Raw genomic sequence first — 24,537 nt, 5'->3', positions numbered from 1 at the left:
AAAGTTCACTTTCACTCTCTGCTTGAAGAGAGTAAAGATCAATTGGAAACTGTAGTAACAGGTTATGGTACTAACAACAAGCTGGCCAGTGGGTGTTGTTGCATTGACGTAAGGTTCAAAACTTAAATTGCCTTTATTTTAATCAAAGGTCCAAAATGGGTTCAGAATTAGCTGAACTGATAACGCGTCATTTTTTTTTTGGGATTTCACGTTTTTAGGATTCCGTAGTCAACTAGGAACCCTTAGTTTCGCCATGTCCGCCTGTCTGTCCGAGGCTTTGCTCCGTGATCGTTAGTGCTAGAAAGCGGAAATTTGCATGGATATAATAAACCAATATGGAAGCCATGGAAAATCTAGAAAAAAAATCTAAGAAGCCAGGGAATTTATTTTTATTGTGACTTATAAGGAATAAAACAAATTAATGTAACATTTTTCATAACATTGTTTTTTATTAAAAATAACGCCCGCTCAAGTTCTCAAGCTAAAATTAAAACTAAATAAATCTAAAGACAGAAAATTGTCTTTCTACACTTGTAACACAATCAGACTTTCAATAAAAAAAAATATTCATTCATTTCACATTTGTATAACATTCAGACTACGATATTTCAATACCTTAACAAGGGGTGATGTACTATAAGTCCGTTTTTACACCATAAATGCATTGGTTAAATTGTAAAGGCGGATTACATCATGCCGCCCATACCTCCCATGCCACCCATGCCTCCCATGCCAGCCATGGGGTTAGGATCCTTCTCAGAAGGCATGTCGCAGATGACTGCCTCAGCTGTGGTCAATAGGGATGCCACTCCGCTGGCATCAGTAAGGGCTGTTCTTACAACCTTGGTGGGATCAATAATTCCCTTTTCAATCATGTTAACATATTCATTGTTGAGGGCGTCATATCCGAACTCGGGTCCCAAGTCCTCAACTTTGGCAACAACAACGGAACCATCAATGCCAGCGTTGCGGGCGATGGTCATGCATGGCATTCTTAGGGCCTTCTTAATGATTTCTACTCCTGTGGACTGGTCACTGTTAGCAGTTTTGAGGGACTCAAGGGTGGGGATGCATCTGAGGAGTGCTGAGCCACCTCCGGGGACAATACCCTCCTCAACAGCGGCACGTGTGGCGTTCAGGGCGTCAGTGACGCGGTCCTTCTTCTCATTGACCTCAACCTCGCTGGAGCCTCCAACGTGGAGAACAGCGACGCCAGAGGCGAGGCGTGCCAAGCGCTCTTGCAGCTTCTCCTTCTCATACTCTGAAGTCGTCTCGGCAATCTGGTCACGAATCTGCTCAGCCCTCCTGTCAATGTCAGATTTCTTGCCCTTTCCTTTCAGAAGAAGGGTGTCATCCTTAGTAATAGTGACTTCACCAACCTGTCCAAGGTCTGAAAGCTGCACATCTTCAAGCTTGATGAGATTGGCATCATCTCCGAACACAACACCACCAGCGGCAATAGCCATGTCACTGAGGGTAGCCTTACGGTTGTCTCCGAAACCGGGAGCCTTGACAGCCGCTACCTGCAGGCCAATCTTCAGTCTGTTCACGACCAAGGTTGAAAGCGCCTCACCATCGACATCTTCGGCAATAATAACCAGAGGTTTCCTCTGCTGGTTAGCCAGCTCCAGGGCAGGAATGATGGTCTGCACATTGCTGATCTTCTTCTCAGAGAACAGGACTAGAGCATCCTGGAACTCGACTTTAGCACCCTTGGAGGAGTTGATGAAATATGGTGAAATGTATCCTCTGTCGAATTTCATACCTTCAATGACTTCGAGTTCGTCGGTGAGGGTCTTGCCGTCCTTTACGGTGATGACTCCATCCTTGCCGACGCGTTTCATGGCGTCGGAGATGAGTTGGCCGATTGCGGTGTCGCCGTTGGCGGAGATGGTCGCGACCTGCGCGATCTCCTCGGGAGTGGTCACCGGCTTCGACATCGACTTCAGCTTGTCCTTCACCGCGTCCACCGCCAACATCACGCCACGCCTGATCTCAATAGGATTCGCACCCTTTGAGATTTTCTCGAAGCCCTCCTTCGCGATCGCGCGCGCAAGCACTGTGGCGGTCGTGGTACCATCGCCGGCCTCCTCGTTGGTGTTATTGGCCACGTTCTGCACCAGTTTTGCGCCGATGTTCTGGAATTTGTCTTTCAGTTCTACTCCCTTAGCAACTGTCACGCCGTCTTTGGTTATTTTCGGAGAGCCCCACGATTGTTCCAAAATGACGTTTCGGCCTTTCGGGCCCATTGTGACTGCTACCGCGTCGGCTAGGACATCCACACCTTGCAGCATGAGGGCTCTTACATCAGCACCGAATCTCACATCTTTGGCATAAAATCTGGCGTTTTGGTGACATTTGTTCAAAGAAATGGAATGGCGAACAACTCGAGGTAATCGCAACATTTTGAAGTGATATAAATGCGAATATAACGTTTAAATAAAGGGTTCAAACCTTTACTTCTCGAAGTTTCTCACTGGGATCGCAAAACGTGATGGACCGCCGGTTCTAGGTTACCTCTGCGAATGAATGAAATAATTAACAAAATGCTGTGATGTAATGAGTGAATGAACTGAAGATCAAAGACAAAAGAGGTACGAGTGAATGACTTTTGATCCAGAAGTTGGTAGCATTGTGAATTATAAAGCTATGCGACATGGGCATGGCCAGGAAACTGAATCGGTAATTCGGTTTATGCGCATCACTAGCCATGTAGCTGTCACTTTGACGTCTAAGTTTTTTGACATATCTCTCTTGCGTTCGGGGGGAGAGCGACCACGTTTTAAATTTTTTATTATCAACAAAAACATGCGGTGATTTCATTCTCAGATTACGCAGATAACTCGAGTGTATCAGTCGCGTTTCGCTATCGGCTAAGTTTAGTTAATTTAACGCCGGTAAAATACAAATATTACATAATGAATACAAGGTGAGCTATTTTAACAACTTCCTTCCATGGTGATTGTCTTAATTTGAATTAATTGGCGACAATATGTTCCTTTTCGCATAACTATTATTATGCAGTACTGTCTGAGAGACTGTTGTTCAATATTAGACATAATTGGCTTGGCTACGTTCAACATTACATTCATATCAGAGGCGCAAAAAATTCCGTTATAAACCCGTGTTAATTCTAATAATTTACATCGTCTATGGGTTATTTTAAGCGTAATCTAATCACATAAACTTGGTCTTACCTTATTATAGATCATATATAATAGATGAACAAAGTAACTTCATTACAATTAATTAAAAAAATGTAATGTCGACTTACACTGTAGACTAAGCATTTTTTTCCATTTCAGCGCATGCAACTGTGATGAGGGTCTGCTGGTGGGTATCGGGAACCCTTTGCTGGATATTTCAGCTTCAGTGGATGATGCCCTGCTCGCCAAGTATGACATGAAGCCAGACGATGCCATCATGGCGGAGGAAAAACACATGCCACTGTACAAGGAGCTTATGGAAAAGTAAGTTTTATTATTCTTCGCCATCCTAAAACTCTTACACATGTAGTGTATAAATTATTTACCATTGTGTTTTGATGGAATCATACGAACATATCTTGCTATTTCAGTCAGTCTCGGTACAAAAAATACTGAGGTTGACTGAAGTAGCATGACAAATACGAATGTTTCCGAGAAAATACGATGGAAAACAATTATGCACTACATCTGTACAAACTTTTTCTTTATCTTACCACTTTTTATAAAGTTAAATCAAATGTTTAAAGAATGTAGTACACTTTCAATTTTCTTTTAGTTCTCAAGAACCAAGTGGGAAAACGTGAGTCTTTTGTCTGTCTGCTACTATAAATTGTTTATTAACAAACCATTGAGTGTGTTTTTCCCCGAAGCCTAACTTTGTGTGATGCGGTTGAGAACTTGTGTTGCTATTTAAAAACACATCAAATTTGCAGCAAGTGTGAAATGTGTTAAAACCTTCTAAGCATGGTATTGAATTTAGAAAACTGGCTGTAATATGTTCATACCAGTTTTCTAAATAACTTTATTCCCAGAGCTAATTTAGCTATAGGAGATATTAACATGGATTTTTTTTTAGTAACATTGGTACTCTTACATCCAGTAACTTATCACTACATAGTATAAAACAAAGTCGCTGCCCGCTGTCTGTCTGTCTGTATGTATGCTTAGATCTTTAAAACTACGCAACGGATTTTGCGCCGGTTTTTTTAAATAGATAGAGTGATTCAAGAGGAAGGTTTATGTACAATTAGTTAACCCGTGCTAAGCCAGGGTGGGTCGCTAGTTACAGTAATAAATTTAGAATTTTCTCTGTAGCCTAGTCAGCAATGATTCTGCCTATAACACTCGGGTACTTGGTTTAAAATCCCATCAATCACAATTAATGTTTGTGTGAGTTATGGATGTTTTCTATTTGTTTCAGTATTTATCTATCCATTATATGTATAATATATTGTTGTCTATTACCCACAACACCAAGCTCATTGAACTGTGGGTCTAATTGTGTAAGAATTTTCCATTTAATCTGTTTTCAAGTGTTTAATCTAAATCTGTTCTATTACAGATACAAAGCGGAGTTCATAGCAGGCGGCAGTGTACAGAATACCCTCCGTGTGGCACAGTGGATCCTCAAGAAGCCCGGTGTTTGCACGTACTTCGGCTGCGTCGGGAATGACGAGTATGCTAAGATACTCGAGACGAGAGCTGTGTATGTACCTTTCACGTTTTATTATTAATTCGGAGATAAACGGGGGGGGGGGATGGTCGGACAGACAGATGTACGAGTGATCCTATAAAGGTTCCGTTTTTTCCTTAAAAAGGAACCCTAAAAAGGAGATATTTATTACATAAAAACACGTATTTGAGATATACACGCCGATGGGTCCTGTCCTAGGATTTCTTGTATTATACAACCCAGAAGCAACCCATATTAAACTAAAATAACACAGAAAATAGTATCCAAATTATCTTACTTCTTACTTATCTAAGTACCTGCATAATAGGCAATAGAGTCATTACAATCAATTCAGAGCAATCGCGTAACAAACGTTTTTTTAAAGTCATTAATAGGAACTCAACTCTTCTATGAGTGGTGCAACTAATGGTGGCGATGGCGGCGAAAACTTACGTTGCCCTTAACCTTACCAATTTGTTTTCCAACTGCATTTAACAATAATTAATTTAATAAAATAATTTAAGGATCTAGTAGGCGTTCTCCAAAGGGCATCTACGTGTTGGATCTATATCCCCGCGCAAGCCTATCAAATGACCGGGAGTTATAGGCCCGTGAATTCCAAAAAATAATTTAAAATTCATAATTGCACTTGCAATCAATACCACTAATACTAACTTATCTATTTGAACAAAAGGTGGAAGTAATAAAGTAAACATTGCTAAGCTTAATTAATTTATCAACAAAGATTAAAACGATTCACTAATCCATTTCAAATCACATTAAATTTTGGCCGATAAATTTGATCCTCTAAGCCAGTGGTTCCTAACCTTTTCAGCCCGGTCACCCCTATGACTAACTAGGGAACCTGATTTACCCCTCCTCCCAATGGTAATAAAAAATAAAACGTGTACGTTTGTTGTATTGTTATATTAGGTTAGCTAATTACCCCGTAAAATACCAGTTTTACCCCCACGGGGGTAATTACCCCCAGGTTAGGAACCACTGCTCTAAGCCCTAGCCTAACACGTTATCGTATTTTAGACATTGCGCCTTTATCTTTACTTATTGATTTTTCTATGATAAGCTTAACATGTGTACTCTATCTATAATGTCAATCAATATGGTGATAAAGATGAGTTGTAGATTATAGATCTCTAAGATGTCTGTGTCACGAGGAGTTCCAATTGTATTGTTTTCCTTATATTTAACACGTACGGTTTTTCCCATTAGCTTTAGACACAAAAAATAACAACGTGATGTAATAGGTATAATTAAGCGTCTTCGTAAATTCCTTGCTCTTAGCCTTAGCATTGGGCAAGGTGATTCTAATTAGGTACGTCATACTGAACAACTTTACTAAGGAGCAACCCCGAAATAGCGTAATATTTTATATTTTAGCTATATATTTTTTGTTATATCATTAGGCTAATACTTCTGATCAGAGGGCCTGAGGGCCTACCGCGAACCACGTTCGAAGTGTTGCCTCCCTGTCACACTTACGTAGGAATTTACAAGTGCGACAGAGAGGCAATACGTGGTTCGCGGTTGGCCCTCAGATTTCGATGTTTTCTGTGGGACATCCAACATTATTTTCGCGATTTGGGGTCCCAAAATGAAAATGGTTGACTATGGTCTAACACATTCACCTCTCAGTGGGGTTGAAAAAAAAACGCTCTATCTATGTATAGGCATGGCATGGAGTTTTAAAGGTGAAAAGGTCAAGTAAACGAAATGAGGTGTTAGATATCCTAAAGCGGCAAGTAGACGACACTAAAGGCTTTCGTCACACAGGCGCGTTTTCCGGGCGCGGCGTGAGCATTTTATATGTAAAAGCGGCGCGCCCCGCTCACGCCGCGCCCGGAAAACGCACCTGTGTGACGAAGCCTTAAGTGTTTTTTAACTATATGAAGTAACGGCATATCATCCTAAAGAACTCCGATTCCAGCTAAAAAGGAAACATAAAAATAACTCAGCACCGAGTAAATTGCCTCTCAAACAATGAATACGAGAATTTGTCCTAACTGGAGCGGCAAGGAGATAAGATATATACTTAAGATGTGTGGCCTCCGATAACATTTTGCTCTCGCTATCGATATTTGTTTAACTTATGCAGGGTTCTTTATACGTGTCAGAATGACGAAATTATTAGAAGACGCTGCACGTAGAATGAAGGCATACGGAAATGCATTAAATCAACCAGATAGAATATTTTACGTCTTTCGGTTTAAGTACAATCAGCAGCAGAAGTTGCTAAGCGGTTGTTCAAAATGATCTTGACGCGACTTTATTGTTAAGGGAATAAGAGCGTGTCAAGGTAATTTTGAACATCTCGCCCGCTTAGCAACTTCTGCTGCAAATAGTTCGAAACCGAAGTGGTAAAAACATGTTTTAACGAGATGGGGGAAGGGAATCGATGTGGAGATAGCTACTTAAGAAAGGCCTGTGTCCAGAACTGGATGTCTTTTGGCTTTAGGTAAACTCAAATGTGTAATACTAATAATTGTTAATGTTTCTATATCAGCATCCAATAACTTATTGGTTCAATAGCTTCAGAGTTTATCGCGCAGCGGGTGGTACCTAACTACCTACTTTATTTTATAGACAGGGAGTATTTAAACAGAAACATTACAAATGCAATAATTATTGCAATGTAAATACAAAACATTACAATGCAAGCATCCTACACTGATTATATGAATAATTTATATCAGATCCTAGTACCTACTCAAGGGAATTATTCATCATACCCGTTAGGTATCTAATTACGATTAAGTGAGCGTTTATTGAAATGACATACAATTGGCAGAGGGTAAATCAATCTATATCAGTACATACTCGTACTATTTACGTATCCATATTATGCAGTTATTATAGGTATGGTCAGGCGTGGCTCACTCCGCGATTTCGTCGCTTTGCTACAGGTAGCTAAAAGTACATCCGTTCCACATAAATTTTGGGGAAAGCCAAAAGCCGCGCGTGGCGCTGTCGCCACCTAGCGGCCATATCTGTGCTGATCGTAACAGACGCGTTTTGTTAGAGAGTGAGTCTTCTGTACCTAGTACTATTATTTATTCTGTGGTATGGTACGAGTATTTCATCATGTAGGTAACGCAAAATGGATATGTCATCGATACTTTATTTGCCCAAATATTGATAAAACGTTTGTAGGACCCAGGACCCTGAAATTTGGAACATGTTCTTAAAAATGGTGTAGAGCTTAAAAAATATTATATTAAAAAAAAAATCCTTATGACCCGCACGAACTTGTAATACAAAGAAACACACATTAGTCCGAGCGAGATGTATAGTTTTGACTCTGTCAGTGACTCATGGTACGGGTAATACTAGTCGTTTTAAAATGAAAGCGTAACTTCGCTTTTTGGCGGCGGGTTCATGACAATCGTGACTCTAAAAGAAGTAACAATGACGTTGAGAATCTTACAATTTTGTATGACAAAGCCAATACTAAATGTGTCATTTTTACACTCCACAGCGCAGATGGCGTGATCGTAAAGTACCAAGTGACCGACGAAGCACCCACAGGCACGTGCGCAGTGCTCGTCACGGGCACGCATCGCTCGCTCTGCGCGAACTTGGCCGCGGCGCAGAAGTTCACTCCCGTGCACCTCGCTAAGGAGGAGTGTCAGGCGGTGATTAAGAAGGCGAAGTACTTTTATACATCAGTGAGTAGTATATGTTACTTTCTTACTCTGTCAGATAGCTGCCACTTGCTTTTGTAGGACTGCAAGCTGAACTAATTAGTGCTCATTATTATTTACAAAACAGTAGTATTCCTTGAGTAGGTATTCCTATTTCCAGTCAGCAAGCTCCGAAATAAATTCAGAAAAACCAGATACTATAGACAAAAAATCCTCCCCTCTGAATTTATTCAATAACCAGAGAGATTTCGGTTCTTAATTTCAGAACGTGTAGGACGCGCCTAAAGCAAAACTTGTAAAAAAAACCTTTATAGATTGTCAAAGGACTGTCTCATTTCAAACATAGAGAGAATCATACTATAGCTGGTCAAGCAGATCTTGTCAGTAGAAAAAGGCGGCAAATTTTAAATATGTAGATGCGAAAGGATATCGTCCCATACAAAATTTGAATTTCGCGCCTTTTTTTACTGACAAGATTTGCTTGACCAGCTATATCTTTGTCTTACACCAGTACTAGCACCCAAAAGAAAAGGATGAGTATAGTTTTATTTTGTTCTTGGTTTTAAAATTTGGTTTTATTTTATTTTATTTATAAGGCACACTTTACAGACGACATTCAATACATGAATACAATAAAAGTGGTAGGCTTTGTATAGAAATGCCACCCAAAATAAGTGAGCACAGCAAGAACAATAAATAATAACGAGCAAAAACTATCCTGTTATTCTTTTTGAGAAATACAAATATCTTTAAACCGACTTAATTATTAAATTACATAAATGATCTTAACATGTTAAATTGCTTACTATTGTTGTTGTGTAGTATGGTGGCCAAGAACCTCAACGACTTGCCTCTTGAAAACCGCTAGCCGTGAGTTGAAAATGTCGATGTCTCTATGTTGTGATGCTAAATCATTGTACTGACGACACATTCTAACAATTGGGTTATAAAAAGAAGTATTATTTTTGTAGACTTGAAGGGCGAAAGTCTTAGGAGCACGGGATCTGAATCGAGGGGTATTGAAAGTAACCAGGGATAGTAAGCAGGTTTGACAAACTATATTTTGTTTTTCTAGGGATTCTTTGTAGCAGTATCACCCGAGTCTATCCTTCAACTAGCCGAGCGCGCGCACTCGCGCGGGCACTCGTTCATTATGAACGTCAGCGCGCCGTTCGTTTCGCAGTTCTATAAGGAGCCGCTAGAGAAGATCCTGCCTTATGTTGACGTGCTCTTCGGCAACGAGAGTGTAAGTTTTAACCCTTAAATACATGATTTTTTCGTTTTGCCCGAAATTAATATATATATCACATAATTGTTTGCCGTTTCTAGGAAAAATAGTAAAAAAAAATATATCATCGATTTTCACTGGGAAATCAGTGTTAAAAGTTGCATAGTCTAAATCATATTTTTGGAAATATATAGCTATTAGTAAGGGGTATAGGAAAAATCTTAACTGCCAACAGAAAGGTACACTATTTGTGATGTTCCTATGATAAAATTTGTAAATATAAAATAATTACAAACCCCGAGAAATCTGCCCAAAATCACATACTAAAAATCATCAACTTCCAGGTTTTTCCAAGTTTTCCGACATTTCGTCTATAAACAAATGTAACTTTTATAAATTAAAATACTGCGTAAATTTATGTAATAATTCGGAAAATTTATTAGTTTTACTATTGAAATAATATACAAGAACAAATAGAATTTGTTTAATAATGCATAACATTTGATGTTTATGTTGTGTGTATAAATGCATCACTATGCATTTAAGGGTTAAACATACAGGTTGTTTGGTACATCGTTTGCCAATTTAAAGCGGCAGATAGGTTTAGTCATTTGCTATCTTAAAAAAAAAATACGCACGGTTTTTCTCACTACTGCGCACGTAACAATTTGAAGTTTACGAAAAACTGGCGTAGAGCTGAAAAAAAGAACGCGCGATTTTTTTTTCTCGGCATGAGAAGATAGCGAATTATTCAACCTCTCTGCCATATTAATTTCGCAAACGATTTATTTCTTCAAACTTGGCTGGACGCACTACCGTGTTTCTAGATGCCTACTTATTTATTAAAAGGGTGTCCTTGGATACCGTATGTTCTCAACTCACAGGATCATGAATATGCCAAGAGACGACATTGGAAGTTTTAAAGTTACGCGCAGTTACCGATGCGAATTCGCACGTCGCTCCGGTCACAGAATAAATAATAGTACTAAGTACAGAAGACTCACTCTCTAACAAAACGCGTCTGTTACGATCAGCACAGATATGGCCGCTAGGTGGCGACAGCGCCACGCGCGGCTTATGGCTTTCCCCAAAATTGGGGCCGAACGGATGTACTTTTAGCTACCTGTAGCAAAGCGACGAAATCGCGGAGTGAAAGACGCCTGCTCCGGTGTAGGAGCGTGACAGCGCTATGTATATAGCGAGGACCCACTCGCACACCGAAGCGGCCGCATCCATTGTTTTTTTTTTTTAATTTCGATGTTCTTTGTTGATTTTTATTATTTTTAACGTACCGGGGTGAATAATAACAAAGCCTGCTGCCATCCCTATTCAGTATTCACCCCGGTTGATGTTATAATTAACACATTACAGGAGGCCGAAGCCTTCGCGACAGCCTTCGGCATCGACGAAAAAGATCTCCAAGCGATCGCCCTCAAAATATCCACCATGCCTAAACTCAACCCCTCCCGGCCTCGTGTGGTTGTCATCACACAGGGCTGCGATCCCGTCATACTCGTCGAGAACGGTAAAGTAACCTTAGTACCTGTCAACAAGCTGTCAAGAGAACAAATCATAGACACGAACGGTGCCGGCGATGCTTTTGCGGGCGGGTTTTTAAGCCAAATGGTCATAGACAAGGATTACACGACCTGTGTTAAGTGTGGTGTGTACGCGGCTACGCATGTGATACAGCAGTCCGGGTGCACGTTAAATGGCGTAAGCGACTTTAAATCTAGCTAAGAGTTTTTTTGTGATTTTATGTAAGGAAAGGTAGATGGTTTATAAATGCAACGAGATACACAAATAGTTTGGGTAACCACTGAAACAGCTGTGATAGATGCTTTTGCCTCCCATGTGGTCCGAAATTTGGAATCGGAATTTCTATGATCAAGGAATAAATTTAGAATAGAGCCTGTTGGTTTTTGGTATAGAAAAACTTGGGCCATAGACAATATTTTAAATTTATTCCGTGATCATAGAGATGCGATTCAGACCGTGTGGAATGCTCGTTGTATGAAAAAAAACAAAAACAACCATAATGTAAGAGTGTACATAAAGACCATTTACTTTTCTAATTTCTTTTTTTTTCATTTCCTGATTTCTATGTAAATAATTAAATGCAAATGGGCAACGCAATACAGAACCACTTAGTGCTATTAACCTGTTTGTAGATATCACATAAATAATTAGCACTTATCAGCCTTCTAGATGATAATTATTAACAATACAACTGCAATAGAACTTTAATCCTTAGAACAACAACAACTCTGCTAAAACTTGTTGAAATAAGTTTGTCTGCCTCAATTTGTTGAGTTATTGCCAACTGTTACCACAAAGTATTTACTGGTGGTAACATTTTTTTTTTCTAGCAGCCTAACTGAAAATAAGTCGCAGTGGTGACCACCATCTTTGGTGGTTACTACCGTTTTTTTTCTCAACTGTTACCACAGGCAAAAACTTGGTGGTAACATCTGGGAATAACCCAATTTGTCTCACCGTTCTGTCGTGTTAGTACACCAACAGGATAATGGGGTTGGTTGATCGAAGTATTTTACAGATGGCGCGAGCATAGGTTTTACCTGTCAATCCTATGAATAGTGTCAGTCTTGTTTATTGTGGGATTGTATGGCCGTTGTAAGACAAATTTAAAAACTACTGACAGGTAAAACCTATGCTAGCGCTATCTATAAAAACCTTTGACAGTTGCCACCCCATTGGGTGGTAGTACTTGGCATGGTGACACCCCAAATTGGCGACACTTCAGAATCTTTAGATGTAGTTGACATTCAAAGGGTTTTATTTTGCATAACAAATTCCAGTTATAGCATTCTAGAACTAAAAAACAATCTCAACAGAAATAAAGTGAGCATTGTGAAATTAAAATACCTTGGTTGTTGTAACTGTTATATTGTATGAATCGTACAGCTGTGTAATAAAACCAAACTAAGTACTTAGTTACGACTTGTTATAACAAACTTTAGAAACAGATTTATCGAATATAATGTAGATCTGATGTCAATTACATGTATTAAATGAGTGATATTATGTTTTGTTTAAACTTAAGTGCATTGTTACAAAGAGCAATATAATATTAGTGTAACACGAAAGTTGGATTTATTTAAGAAACAATGAAATGTTATAAGTTCTCTTAAACCTAAGTAATAAAAGTCAAAACTAGTAATAAAATCTAGCATCTGAGCAATACTTATATTTACGATAAAATTTGTCTTAAATCTATAATTGTATGGCACGTAAACTAACCTAAAGATACACTACGCTGCGGGCTCAGCACGGTTCCATTTTTATCAACTATCACTATGCCCGTCACTTTCGCACTTACATACTTGTTAGAACGTGACAGTCATGGTGATAAACGATAAAAATGCGACCGTGCTACTAGGGCTGGACACATTATATCTAAAGGCTTTTATTATAGTGTACATATTGTTAGATAAAATCTTCCTTTTTATGGAAAATGACCAAATTATCCAGAACTGTAAAACCTAGTATTTTTCCGATAAATATTTTTCACTGTTCTGGGATGGATCTTGTATAGGAAAACAGAGGGGCCTATCGCGAATAACGAAACTCGAAATTTTGGTATCTGCCTCTCTATCGCACGAATATGGAAGAGAGAGGCAGACAACGAAATTTCGATTGTTTTTCCATCTCCATCAGTACTAAGAGCTCAACCTAATCAGGAGCTAGCTATGTGCCACAATGAGATGGTATATTTCTTTCTCTTTTTGGCTGATAGCTGCCTCCCGCTCTTTAGGACTGCTAGCACTGACAGTATCCATTTAAAAATGATTCTTATGTTATTATCTCTAAATTAAACACGAATAGGAACTTACAACTTTTAGAATTGTATAAAGGAACAGAAAAAGATGTATTCAGAAACTTTTGCTGGTAGATTGTTTAAAATAGCAATATTTGACAACTCAAGATAATTTGCGAAGTAGACAACAGTATAAAAAGACATGTTAAAAAGTTAACATTAATATTTTCAAGTCAACATATGCATATAGTTCTATAGCGTTGATGCATGGGCCAGCCAAGATATAAAGAATTATGCTGCTTTAAGTCTATACTATAGTATATTTATGTAAAGCATAAATTTAATGTTAACAACTATTAATACTTAAAACCAATTTCAGACTTAGTTTTACATCAGTCTGTGTAAGATTTACACCAATTTTATAGTTGAAATTATTTAACCTGACTGTTTAGAACTCATAGTTCTAAACGGTCAGCTTAAAAAAATCAACTTTACCTAAGAAATTACAATTATTAACAGTTTCCCTACAGTTATTTAATGAAAGAACCCAAATGTTAAACACATGAAAGACAAAGTTAACAAGTCACTATCAAAACATTTTGGCAAGTAATAGTTTTACTATCTTCAGTACCTAACAAAACAGTCTTGTTAATTAAAATTTTGAGATAAAACACTAACAATACTACCAGATATAGCTCCATACAAAAATTTGTTAATAGACACATTCTTATGAAAAACTAATATCAGGATTTTAATGTTTTATATGGAACTGAAATTATTTTGCATTGATTGAGCCTCCATTGACGCAGAATCATTGTTTATCAATAAAAACTATATCATAGCGGACAATATGCACCGTCCAATCTGGGGCATTCTTCTCTTCATCCCCTAACAAAGGCATACACCTATAAACTTCCACTATAATAAAGTCTTTTATATGGTTCAGCATCTTTGTAATCCCCCGTGTCACACGGCCAGAGTATAAATCAGGATTTATCCTAAAAATAACCTTCGGAACATCATTCATGTTGAAATCATAATTTTTGTCTTTGATTTTTATACTGTTTAATTTTGACTCTTTCCTCTTCTTGTTTCTTCTAGACCTGTAAATACAGTGGTTTTACATTTGTTGATGAAATACCATGTTATGATTGTACTTATGTTTGTATTTGTTGTAGAATAAAGGATTTTTCTAATGTATTTTTGTTTTATCTTTGTACCAACCTTCATTGGTTTATCCCCTCAAAATCCAGGGGTCAAAATTTGCCAGAAATTAAATTACTTTAAGTTATAAATTGAGATTCTCCTGGGTGATCCAATGTCAATCACATTGGATCACCAAGTGGGAAGGGGTCAATAAATAATAGAACTGGTCTGTAATAAATAAAAACAACAACAAACTTCTTGTGTGGAGGTAGGTAGAAGTAAAACAGATTACAAACAAAGCATGGCTAACCTTACTAGGTTGCCATCTGAACCCGCGAGAGTATATTATACTTAGGACGAAAATAAAAATAACTTAGTTTAAATACCATAGGCAAATACATAAAAATGACAAACACATTGATTTAAGGAACGGAACGGATTTATGCTACTTTCAGTCATATGCTTTATATAATACAAGATGAAAATGTAACTATTTTACTGACCAAAATAATAATTTGTTCACATCAGATTAAATTTCGATACTTACGGCATTTTCACGCGGAATTTTAAGATAGCACGGTTAGGTATTGTATTACAGTCTCACAACTTTTCTTAATAATATATTGTGAGCGGTTGATACTATTTACTACTTTTCTTTAAAAGTTGATATATATCTGGTCCATATGTATTTTCTACTCTCACTGATTCTTCGGTCGCAATCACAAGTTTCTTTAAAAATATTGTTTTGGTTTTCGTAAAAACTCGCTGACCGCGCGATCCTTTGAAGCGTTTTTCAAATGATTAAGTTCAAACATGTTCCATGCTTAAGCCCTTGCTACACGGTCGCCGACAAGCCCCTCAGACCGCGTGGCCTTGGTCTGGACGGACCGTGTAGACAGTTTTTTTTTTTTTTTTTTTTTTTTAATGGACTTGAGGGCGGTGTTGCCCGTAGCCAACGTCAAGTAAATTAAAGGGAAGGAAATTAAACGCGGAACAAGGATTAAAGGTAATTCGGAATTTGGAAAGTGTAGTGGTCAGGACAGGTAGGTATATAGATGAAATACAAAATGATAAATATACTTAGTTTTATAAAATATTATACTTTTATATCATTGTAAACGATGAATGAAGTTAGGATGTTATAAAAGTCTGGATTGATGAGCAAGGAAGGGATGTCTATTGGAAATGGAACATTTTTGGATAGTAAAGAATCCATCAAAGCAGTACGATCATAAAAAGGACATGAAAAGAATATATGATTAATATCCGCCTCCTCGGCACCACAGTCACAATTGGGATCGTTAATAAATTTAAATCGAGCAAGGTCAGAAGGAGCAGATGTATGGCCCAATCTCATGCGTGTTAAACATGATATTTCACGTCTTTTAAAGTTTTTATTGTAAAACCACGGCTTTACAGGGATGTCACTTTGAATCTTAAGGTAATAACTTCCAGATTCCAGGCTGCTCCAAAACCAAAAGAACTCCCAGGCTAACCTGAGATATCTTTTGGGGAGCAACAGAAGGTCATGACAATAGTTTTTATATGGAAATATATCACCAGAAGCAACAGCATCTACCGCCAGACGATCAGCCTTCTCATTTCCGGGAATTCCACAATGACTTGGCACCCATACAAAGTTTACAGTAAGCCCTTTCTTTTCGCATTTTAACAAGACGTCTCGGATATCATATAACAAAGGGTAACTGTTAGTCATTTTGAAAGGAGATTTTAATAGAATTTGAAGGCAACTTTTAGAATCGGAAAAAATTACACATTTATAATTCATAATTCATAATTCATTTATTGCGTTTATAATCATGTGTTACATAAGGTCTTACAAAGGGCATTTTACAGCTAGCGTTCACATGAACCCCGTTAGGGTACATAACAATGTACTTAACTAAAACTTAATACTAAAGTAAATTAGTGAAAAATAATTAAAAATTTAACAATTAATAAAAATATTTTTCATTTTAACTAGTTTACAAAGTAATAGGTTAAATTTAACGTCGACAATAAAATAAATTAGTTCAATTTATGTATAAGTATATAATTATTAAAAAATTCATTTAGGTATATGTAATAATTAATAAAAATAAAAATAAAAATAAAAATAAAAATAAAAATAAATTAATTCATTGTTTAGGATTCAATTGAGTGTATAAGAAAATATGATATACATTTTATTAACATTTATATTTACAAATACCTATATTTTTTAATTCGATAAGGTTGTATCATTTAAAAATTCATTAACAGAGTAATAGCATCTTTTAATTAACAGATCTTTAAGTTTTCGTTTGAACAATTCATCTTTGGTTTCATTTTTTATTTCTTCTGGTATTTTATTCGCTATTAGTATACATCGGTAATACGGACCATTTCTGAACATTGCTAATTTTGAAGCTGGTAATTCTAGCTGGTTTAATTGATTTCGTCTCTGTGATTTTGTTACTTTTTGTTTAAATAAATTCATGTTCTTCCTAACAAATAGAGCTGCTTCCAGAATATAAACAGAGGGTAACGTAAGGATTTCAAGTTTAATGAAATGTGAACGACAGCTATCTGGTACCCGGGTATTTGATAGAATGCGGATGCATTTCTTTTGTAATATTAGTAACTGATGTACATCAGTGCTGGCTCCCCATAATATTACACCGTATTGGAGCCATGCATGGGCGAAGGCAAAATAGGCTGATAACGCGGTTTTCTGATTTGTATTGGCCTTGAGCACACTTAATGCATATATAAAGCTACTTAATTTACTTTTTATGGATTGAATATGATATTTCCAATTTATACTTGAATCAATTGTTATTCCTAATAATTTAAATTCAGTTACTTCTTCAATAATTGTGTTATTTATCTGTAATGTCATTTCTAATGCGGCTTTCTGTGTGGGTTTAAATTGTATTATTTTAGTTTTGCTTAGATTTATCTCTAAATTATGGTTTACTAGCCATTCGCAAACTGTTTTTGATACTTCTGACAAGCGCTCGTTACATTCTGTGCTACTATCACTACTTATGAGTATGGAGACGTCGTCAGCAAACATCACGCATTTAGTGTTTATGTTTAGTATTTTCGGCAAGTCATTTATATAAGCAAGGAATAGAAGACAACCGGTTACACTTCCCTGGGGGATTGAACATGTTATATGTCGCATTTTTGAGGTTACGGTTTTTGTCTCTCCCGAGTTTTTATAGTACCAGTTGATTTGTACACACTGCTGCCGGTTTTGTAGATATGTTTGAAACCATCTATGTGCGTTACCTCTGATCCCCATGCCATATAATTTTCGCAGCAGAATATCATGTGATACGCGGTCATAGGCTTTTGACATATCCAGAAGTAATCCAATAGCGTGGTTTTTGTTATTTATGTGAATAAGAATTTCTTGAATATAGTGATAAACGGCTAATACGGTGGAGTGTTTTTTTCTGAAACCAAACTGATTTTTATCTAATATCCCATATTTTTCAAAGAAATTATACACGCGGTTTACCATAGCTTTTTCAAATAACTTTGAAATGGTGGGCAGAAGTGCAATTGGGCGGTATTGGCTTGGCTCAGTGTCCAGACCTCGTGGTTTTAGTACGGGTTTAATTATTGCACATTTTAACAAGTCAGGGAAAACGCCATCGGTTAAAGACTGGTTTATTAGGAGGCGTAAAGACAGTACTAATTCATTTGAGCATAATTTAATTAAAATCGCAGGAATTTCATCCGTACCAAAACTCATTTTATTTTTCATTTGGCGGATAAGTGTATTAATTTCAAGCTCAGTGACTTCACTTATCATTATAGAGTTAATACTGGGGGTAATCACTGACTGGCCGGTCGCTTGCGTATAAGTACAAGCGCGCGCGCTGCAGCCGTCCGTCGCCGTCGTATGCGATGGTTGCAGTGATGACTCACCCACTGACGCAAAGTGCTCATTTAGAGTATCGACTATTGTGTTGGGCGTTTCTAAAACAGTATCTCGAGTTTTCAAACACATATTCTTAAGTTTTGATTTTCTTTGCCGATTAGTGGTAGTTTTAATTATATTCCACATTGTTTTAATTTTGTTTTTAGATGATTGCATCTGTTTTATATAATTAAGTCTTTTAGATAAGGTTACGCATTTTTTCAATATTTTGGTATATTTTGAGTAGTACGCTATAAAACTCTTGTTTTTTGTATGGTTTCTAACAATTTTGAGGAATCTTTTGTTTTTACATGACGTTTTGAGTCCCGGTGTTAACCATTGCTTATTATTGATTTTATTTTTAATCTGTATACGTTTAATTGGAATATTTCTTGTAAGTAGGTCTTGTAGTTTATTATGGAAATTTGTATAATTTGTATTTACATCATCTCCTGGTGTTATTATATTTAACCAGGATATAGTTTTGAGTTCTTCTCTAAATTTTTCCATGTTTTCTTTGTTATAAATTCTTTTATAAATAAACTGTTTCTTTTTTTCTATTTGTTGTTCATTTGTTGGCTGTTTGAAGCTGTATGTTACGCTTTTGTGGTCAGAAATGCCGTAGTCCCTGATACATACCGAATAGTCAATTTTGTTTGTGAATACTAGATCTATACATGTCGATGATATGTTATTTTCCCTTGTCGGCTCGTTAGCTGTTAGTCTAAAATTTTGGGTCAACATTTCTGTGAGAAGTGTTTGGGAATGTAGTGAATTCTGCATAACATTAATATTAAAATCTCCTCCAATTATTATATGCATTTTTTGTTGCTTAAATTTAATTTTACATAGGATTTTACTAAGTGTTTCGAAAAAGGTATTTATATCTCTGTCTGGTCTATATATATTAATAACAAAAAGATTAAGCTCGGGTATTTCAACCCCACAACATTCCACGATAGATTCAGTAGATAATTCTGCAATATCTTTGCGCTCGATATATTCTAGGTCTTCTTGTATCAGAATCGCCACACCCCCTCCAGGTCGCTCGCAACGATGATATGACGCTGCAAACTCGTAGCCGCTGATGTTTATGAGATTCTTTTGCGCTTCCGATATCCATGTTTCTGTTAAGCATAGGACTTTATAGTCGCGGTTTGATAAAAATGATTCTAGTAAGTATGTTTTGTTTTTGAGGCTTTGCATGTTTTGGAAAAATATATTAATTTCTAAAGTAGTTTGTTCGGTTATTGGCGAATTATTCACGAAAGGAATCTCGTTGTGATATTGATGTGTCTATTTGTTTACTGTTGCCTTGTTCGGCTTGTTTTGGTGTGGTGCAGCTTTCGTTGACATTAGTAGCAGAAAGGTCTATTTGCGGTTCTTTGTCGTCGGCTGGAGTATACTCTTCGCCATTTATAAACAGTCGGTTGTTTCTAATTATCGCAAATTTCCCATTTCGACGTGCATCCATTTGATATTTTTTAAGTAGTTTCCTATGTTGAAGTGCCTCTCTTGATAAGTATTCCGATACAGCATAACGACTATTTTGGAAGTTCATGCGCCGCTCTGTTACGTACCTTGCCATTCGTTTATTTATGAGTTCAACTACAAGCGGGCGCTGGTAGCCAAATTTTCCAATCCTCCTAACCGATTCGATATATCCATTTATGTCAATCATGAGAATATCAGCAAACATATTAGTTATTCTATAGCATAGATCATCTTGTGTTTCTCCGCGGTGCTCATCTAATCCAAAAAGGACAAATTTTCTTTGGTCTTCGTTCCGGTTTGGGTTCATATTATCAATATAGTTTTGTAGTTCTCGTAAGTTCGATGCCAATTTTTTATTTTCTAATTCTAATATTTTTATTTGGTCGTTATTTATAACAGGGGGTGCAATGTCATGGGTAATTTTCGTTAGGTCTTCGCTCTTCAGTAAACAGTATTTTGCTTCTAGGGATTGTATTTGTAAACTTAGAGATTCTATTTTTGCATTCGATTTGCTTTGGTCTGTAGCTAGGTTTGACATGCTTAGGTTTATCTCTACCTTGAAGTTATGTAAGGCATTTTGAATTTCATGTTGTATAAGATTTTTTATTTCTAATTTTAATTGTGCATTTAACTCGCCTATGATTGACTGTTTTTGTGTTTCTAATTTTTTGTCTAGCAGTTCACTTATTTGCTGAAGTGTGACGTTTGGGTAGAGTAGTGGCTCCCGTTCTAGATGGTGGTGTGACTGTGGACTTTTTAATATATTGGGGGAAGTTTGCGTATCCCCGCGAATATTGCTAATGTCTAGTTCATCACAGGACATATTTGTTGCGTGAGTTGTGTCCATTATATGATTCATCTTGCTCATACCTGCCGGTGTCGCTGGTGTGTCATCGTTCCGGCGCCGCCGTGTTATGTTTTCGCACGACGGACAAGTCCAGTATTTTTTTAAGTTTTCTTGGTTTTCTCTAAATTGTGCGGATGTTAAGCATAAACATCTAAAATGGTATCTTCCTGTGCAATACGTACAAGTAAGCAATTCATCTCGCTCTATTTTTCCGTCACATGCCAGGCAATTCATTCTTTTATACGTGCGGTCAGTTACAATAATCTAAATCTCTTATCTAGTTTTAAGTTAAGCGAGTGCGCTTCGCAAATACGACTCTACTTAGCAATAAATAAAGCTTAGAAGCGTCTGTAGGCGTCGTCCGTGTGACTGTGTGACTGTGTGCGTGCTGGCGTGTATGCGCACGCTGTCCTGCCAGTATCCCGCGCTTGCAGATCTAGTTTGGTGGCCGCATGTGCGTGTGGGCTGTGCGTGTGTGCGTAGATGCGAGAGTCGCGCGGGTTGTCGAAGGTCAGGGATAAGACGGTTAACGATTATTTTTGAAACTATTATGCTTCTAGTTCATGTATTTATCGTCCGAATTCAAAATTTTTTTTCACTATCACAGAGCACTGAGTAACCACTACATAACAGTATATAGAACACATTTAAAAGCTTAAAAAATGTTTGTTTTCCGATTTAAATTCGCGGAGAGCTCCGACACAGTGTCTTTACTCAATGGCGCGCGCGCGCATTATTTAAATTGAACATGCAAACATATTCAACAGCTTTATAAATACCAAATAGTTCTCCGGTAAATACCGAAGATTCTGGAGGGAGTTTAATTTTTTGTACAACATTATACTGGTGATGAAATACACCAACCCCAACACAACTATTTGTAGCAAGTTTTGATGCATCTGTGTATATGTAATGCCAACCAGACCAATATTCGCCCACTAAGTTGTTAAATACAGGTTGAGCAGTTATTATATCCTTAGAAATATTGGAGTCTAGAAAAACTTGTGGAGAAATAATCAAAGAGTCAAAGTCTTTCTCGTATATAGGAAGGTTAATATGTCTGACAGTAGGAGAAGATAGAGCCAAAAATTTAAGGTAACTATTAATTATACAAGGAGGAGTTCTATTACGCCAATATGGAGATGACTGCATATGATCATAAAGAGTCGATAATTTTGTGATAAGAGGATGAACCGAAAATTGCATAGTCCTAAAAATGAATCTGTCGGATAAAAATTGACGTCTCAAATGCGCAGGTGGGTCAACACACTCCACTTGCATGGCATTAGCCGGACTGGTTCGCATAGCACCAAGGATTGTCCTTAGTGACTTATTCTGTATGACATTGAATACTTTAATGGCATCTTCTGTACCCGGAGTTAAAAGAAAAGAACCGTAATCAACAACGCTTCTTATTACTGCATTATAAATAAGCTTCAAATAGAAAGGATGGCTGCCCCACCATACACCAGCCAAGCATCTCAATATGTTTAATGAGCGTTCACATCTACCTTTAACATAATTACAATGACCCTTGGCTGACAAATTGTAGTCCAAAACCATTCCTAAATACTTGACTTCTTGACGAAAGGAGATTGTAGTTCCACCATAGGATAAACTTTCATTAACAGTTTTTTTCCTGGGAGAAAATATAATTGCTGAGGTTTTCGGGACTGAAAGGTCTAACCCATTATTATTTAAATATACATTTAGTTCATTCAAACTAGCATTTATGAGTTCACAGGCCTTTTGTACGGATTTATTTCTTGAGTAGAGCACTATGTCATCGGCATATTGTAAAATTGATATATAATCTGGCAAATTGGAACTAAGGTCGTATGTATATACATTAAAAAGTAAAGGGCTAAGAACAGAACCCTGTGGTAGTCCTTTCCAAACTGTCCTGTGAAATACTTTATCATCTAAATCTAACCTAATCGTCCGTTCATAAAACATAGCAGCAATAATATTACACAAGCGTTCAGGAACTCCCAAGAGGAACAACTTATTTACAAGAATTGATATATTTACATTATCATAGGCCGAATTGATGTCTATAAAACAAGCTACGACATATTCCCGTTTCGAGAAGGCTAAAAGGATATCAGAAACTAACAAACCCACACAGTCTAAAGTGCTTCTGCTTTTGCGAAAACCATATTGAATATCGGGTAATAATTTTTTACTCTCAATAAACCACTCTAACCTATTTTTAACTAAATGTTCTAAAATCTTAATTAAAACAGAAGATAACGCAATTGGACGATAAGAATTTGGATCATTACGGGGTTTATTCGGTTTGAGAAAGGGTAACACCAACTGTATTTTCCAATTTGGTGGAATGTCACCTGTCATAAAAATCCCGTTGATAATATTAAGAAAGTAACCTATAACGTTGTCACTAGAATGTTTCAAAAATGAATATGGAATACCGTCGCATCCTGGTGCAGAATCAATAACATATGATAAGACATTCTTTAGCTCTAAAAACGAAAATGGACTGTTAAAAGGCTGCACGTTATCATTATCAATATTGGGCGAGGAAGCCAGTTCAGGACACACAGGGAATGGGACAAATGAAGGAGCTAATTTATCTAAAAATTTCTCGGCTACTGGAGGATCAAGATTGATGGCGTTATTTTCTACAAAAGCTCCTCTAAACATTCTAACCTTCCTCCAAACTTCTGACGGGTGAGTGCTAGGACTTAAAGATGCACAAAAGGATCTCCAACTGTCAACTTTCTTTTTCTTCAAAAACTGTTTTGTTTCTTTTAAAGTAACTAATAAGGAATTAAAGTTCTCTTCGCTCATATTATTATTATACATTAACTCACACTGTTTTCTCTTTTTAACAGCTTCTGAACATTCAGAATCCCACCATGGAGGGCTGGGAATATTGAATTTAGAGGACTTCTTACGAGGAAATACTTCATCAGCTATATTAATTATAAACTTAGCAAAAGCATCAGAAGTTTTAAACAAATTTTCACGAGATACATCGGGTAATTCTCCCAACCTCTCATCCATATGTTTGCGAAACTTATCCCAATCTGCATTTTGAAGTTTATATCCTAAAAGTGGAGATCTTTTATGTAATATTCTGTTTTTAATAGGAAAAGAAATGAGAATTGGAAAATGATCACTGCCATAGGAAAGTGGAAGTACCTCCCACAGTAAGGAGTGTGATATGGAAGAGCTACAAATTGATAAATCTAATGCACTAGGATTCTCATTGGGAGCAGACCGACGCGTAGGAACACCAGAATTCAATATACATAAATTATAATAATCAACTATGTCTATTATTTCATCGCCTAAAGTACTTGAATTGAAACACCCCCAAGCTGGGTGATGGCAATTAAAATCTCCTAATATTAAACATGGAGTAGGAAGAGATGATATAATGTTTCTTACTTCACTAAGTATGGTAAGCGAGGGATGAGGTATGTACACTGAAACTATACAAATGTTATCTACAAGAGCTGAAATTATGGAAAATTCATTATTATGAGGTGCTAATGGAACATGAGAGAAATGATATGATTTTTTAACCAGGATGGCTACACCACCATGCCCATCCGACCTGTCTTCGCGGAGGCATGCATAGCCAGGAATTTTGAAACATGACTCAGACCTGAGCCATGTTTCAGATAGGGTAATAACAAAAGGGTCATACTTCTTAATTAAATGGATTAAATCGCTTTTTTTATTGTTAATGCTGCGACAATTCCATTGAAGAATTTTGGAATTGTTGGCCATTATTGGAGGAAACATGAGGACTAGTAATATGTGCAGCGTTGGACGGTTCTGAAT

General features: G+C 37.1%; 2 protein-coding genes and 1 long non-coding RNA gene across 3 annotated transcripts; 2 read left to right on the top strand and 1 right to left on the bottom strand.

Moving 5' to 3' along the window:
• Positions 1 to 424: 424 nt before the first annotated feature.
• On the bottom strand, positions 425 to 2,547 carry LOC134654179 (heat shock protein 60A-like). Its single transcript, XM_063509626.1, has one exon. It carries the CDS (start codon positions 2,403 to 2,405, stop codon positions 687 to 689), a length of 1,719 nt encoding a protein of 572 aa, XP_063365696.1. The 5' UTR covers positions 2,406 to 2,547; the 3' UTR covers positions 425 to 686.
• A 201-nt stretch (positions 2,548 to 2,748) lies between these two features.
• On the top strand, positions 2,749 to 11,350 carry LOC134654178 (uncharacterized). The gene is made up of 6 exons (XM_063509625.1): positions 2,749 to 2,929; positions 3,306 to 3,470; positions 4,549 to 4,692; positions 8,153 to 8,342; positions 9,394 to 9,564; positions 10,918 to 11,350. Exons 1-6 carry the CDS (start codon positions 2,919 to 2,921, stop codon positions 11,284 to 11,286), a joined length of 1,050 nt encoding a protein of 349 aa, XP_063365695.1. The 5' UTR covers positions 2,749 to 2,918; the 3' UTR covers positions 11,287 to 11,350.
• Positions 11,351 to 22,389: 11,039 nt separating this feature from the next.
• Positions 22,390 to 24,017, top strand: LOC134654177 (uncharacterized). Its single transcript, XR_010097314.1, has 3 exons — positions 22,390 to 23,415; positions 23,580 to 23,726; positions 23,838 to 24,017. It is a non-coding gene; the product is annotated as an uncharacterized LOC134654177 (long non-coding RNA).
• Positions 24,018 to 24,537: the final 520 nt, after the last annotated feature.

This window comes from Cydia amplana, chromosome 14 (assembly GCF_948474715.1).
Source record: "Cydia amplana chromosome 14, ilCydAmpl1.1, whole genome shotgun sequence".
NCBI classification, from domain to species: domain Eukaryota; kingdom Metazoa; phylum Arthropoda; class Insecta; order Lepidoptera; family Tortricidae; genus Cydia; species Cydia amplana.
The sequence above is the reverse complement of the archived record's forward strand: the minus strand, read 5'-3'. Positions and strand labels throughout refer to the sequence as shown.

What these genes read in the sequence shown, in the direction of transcription:
- LOC134654179 (XM_063509626.1), bottom strand. Translation starts at nt 2,405, where the DNA reads ATGTTGCGATTACCTCGAGTTGTTCGCCATTCCATTTCTTTGAACAAA.
- LOC134654178 (XM_063509625.1), top strand. An exon ending in TACAAGGAGCTTATGGAAAA is followed by an intron (nt 3,471 to 4,548) that starts GTAAGTTTTATT and finishes GTTCTATTACAG; the next exon opens with ATACAAAGCGGAGTTCATAG. An exon ending in ATACTCGAGACGAGAGCTGT is followed by an intron (nt 4,693 to 8,152) that starts GTATGTACCTTT and finishes TACACTCCACAG; the next exon opens with CGCAGATGGCGTGATCGTAA.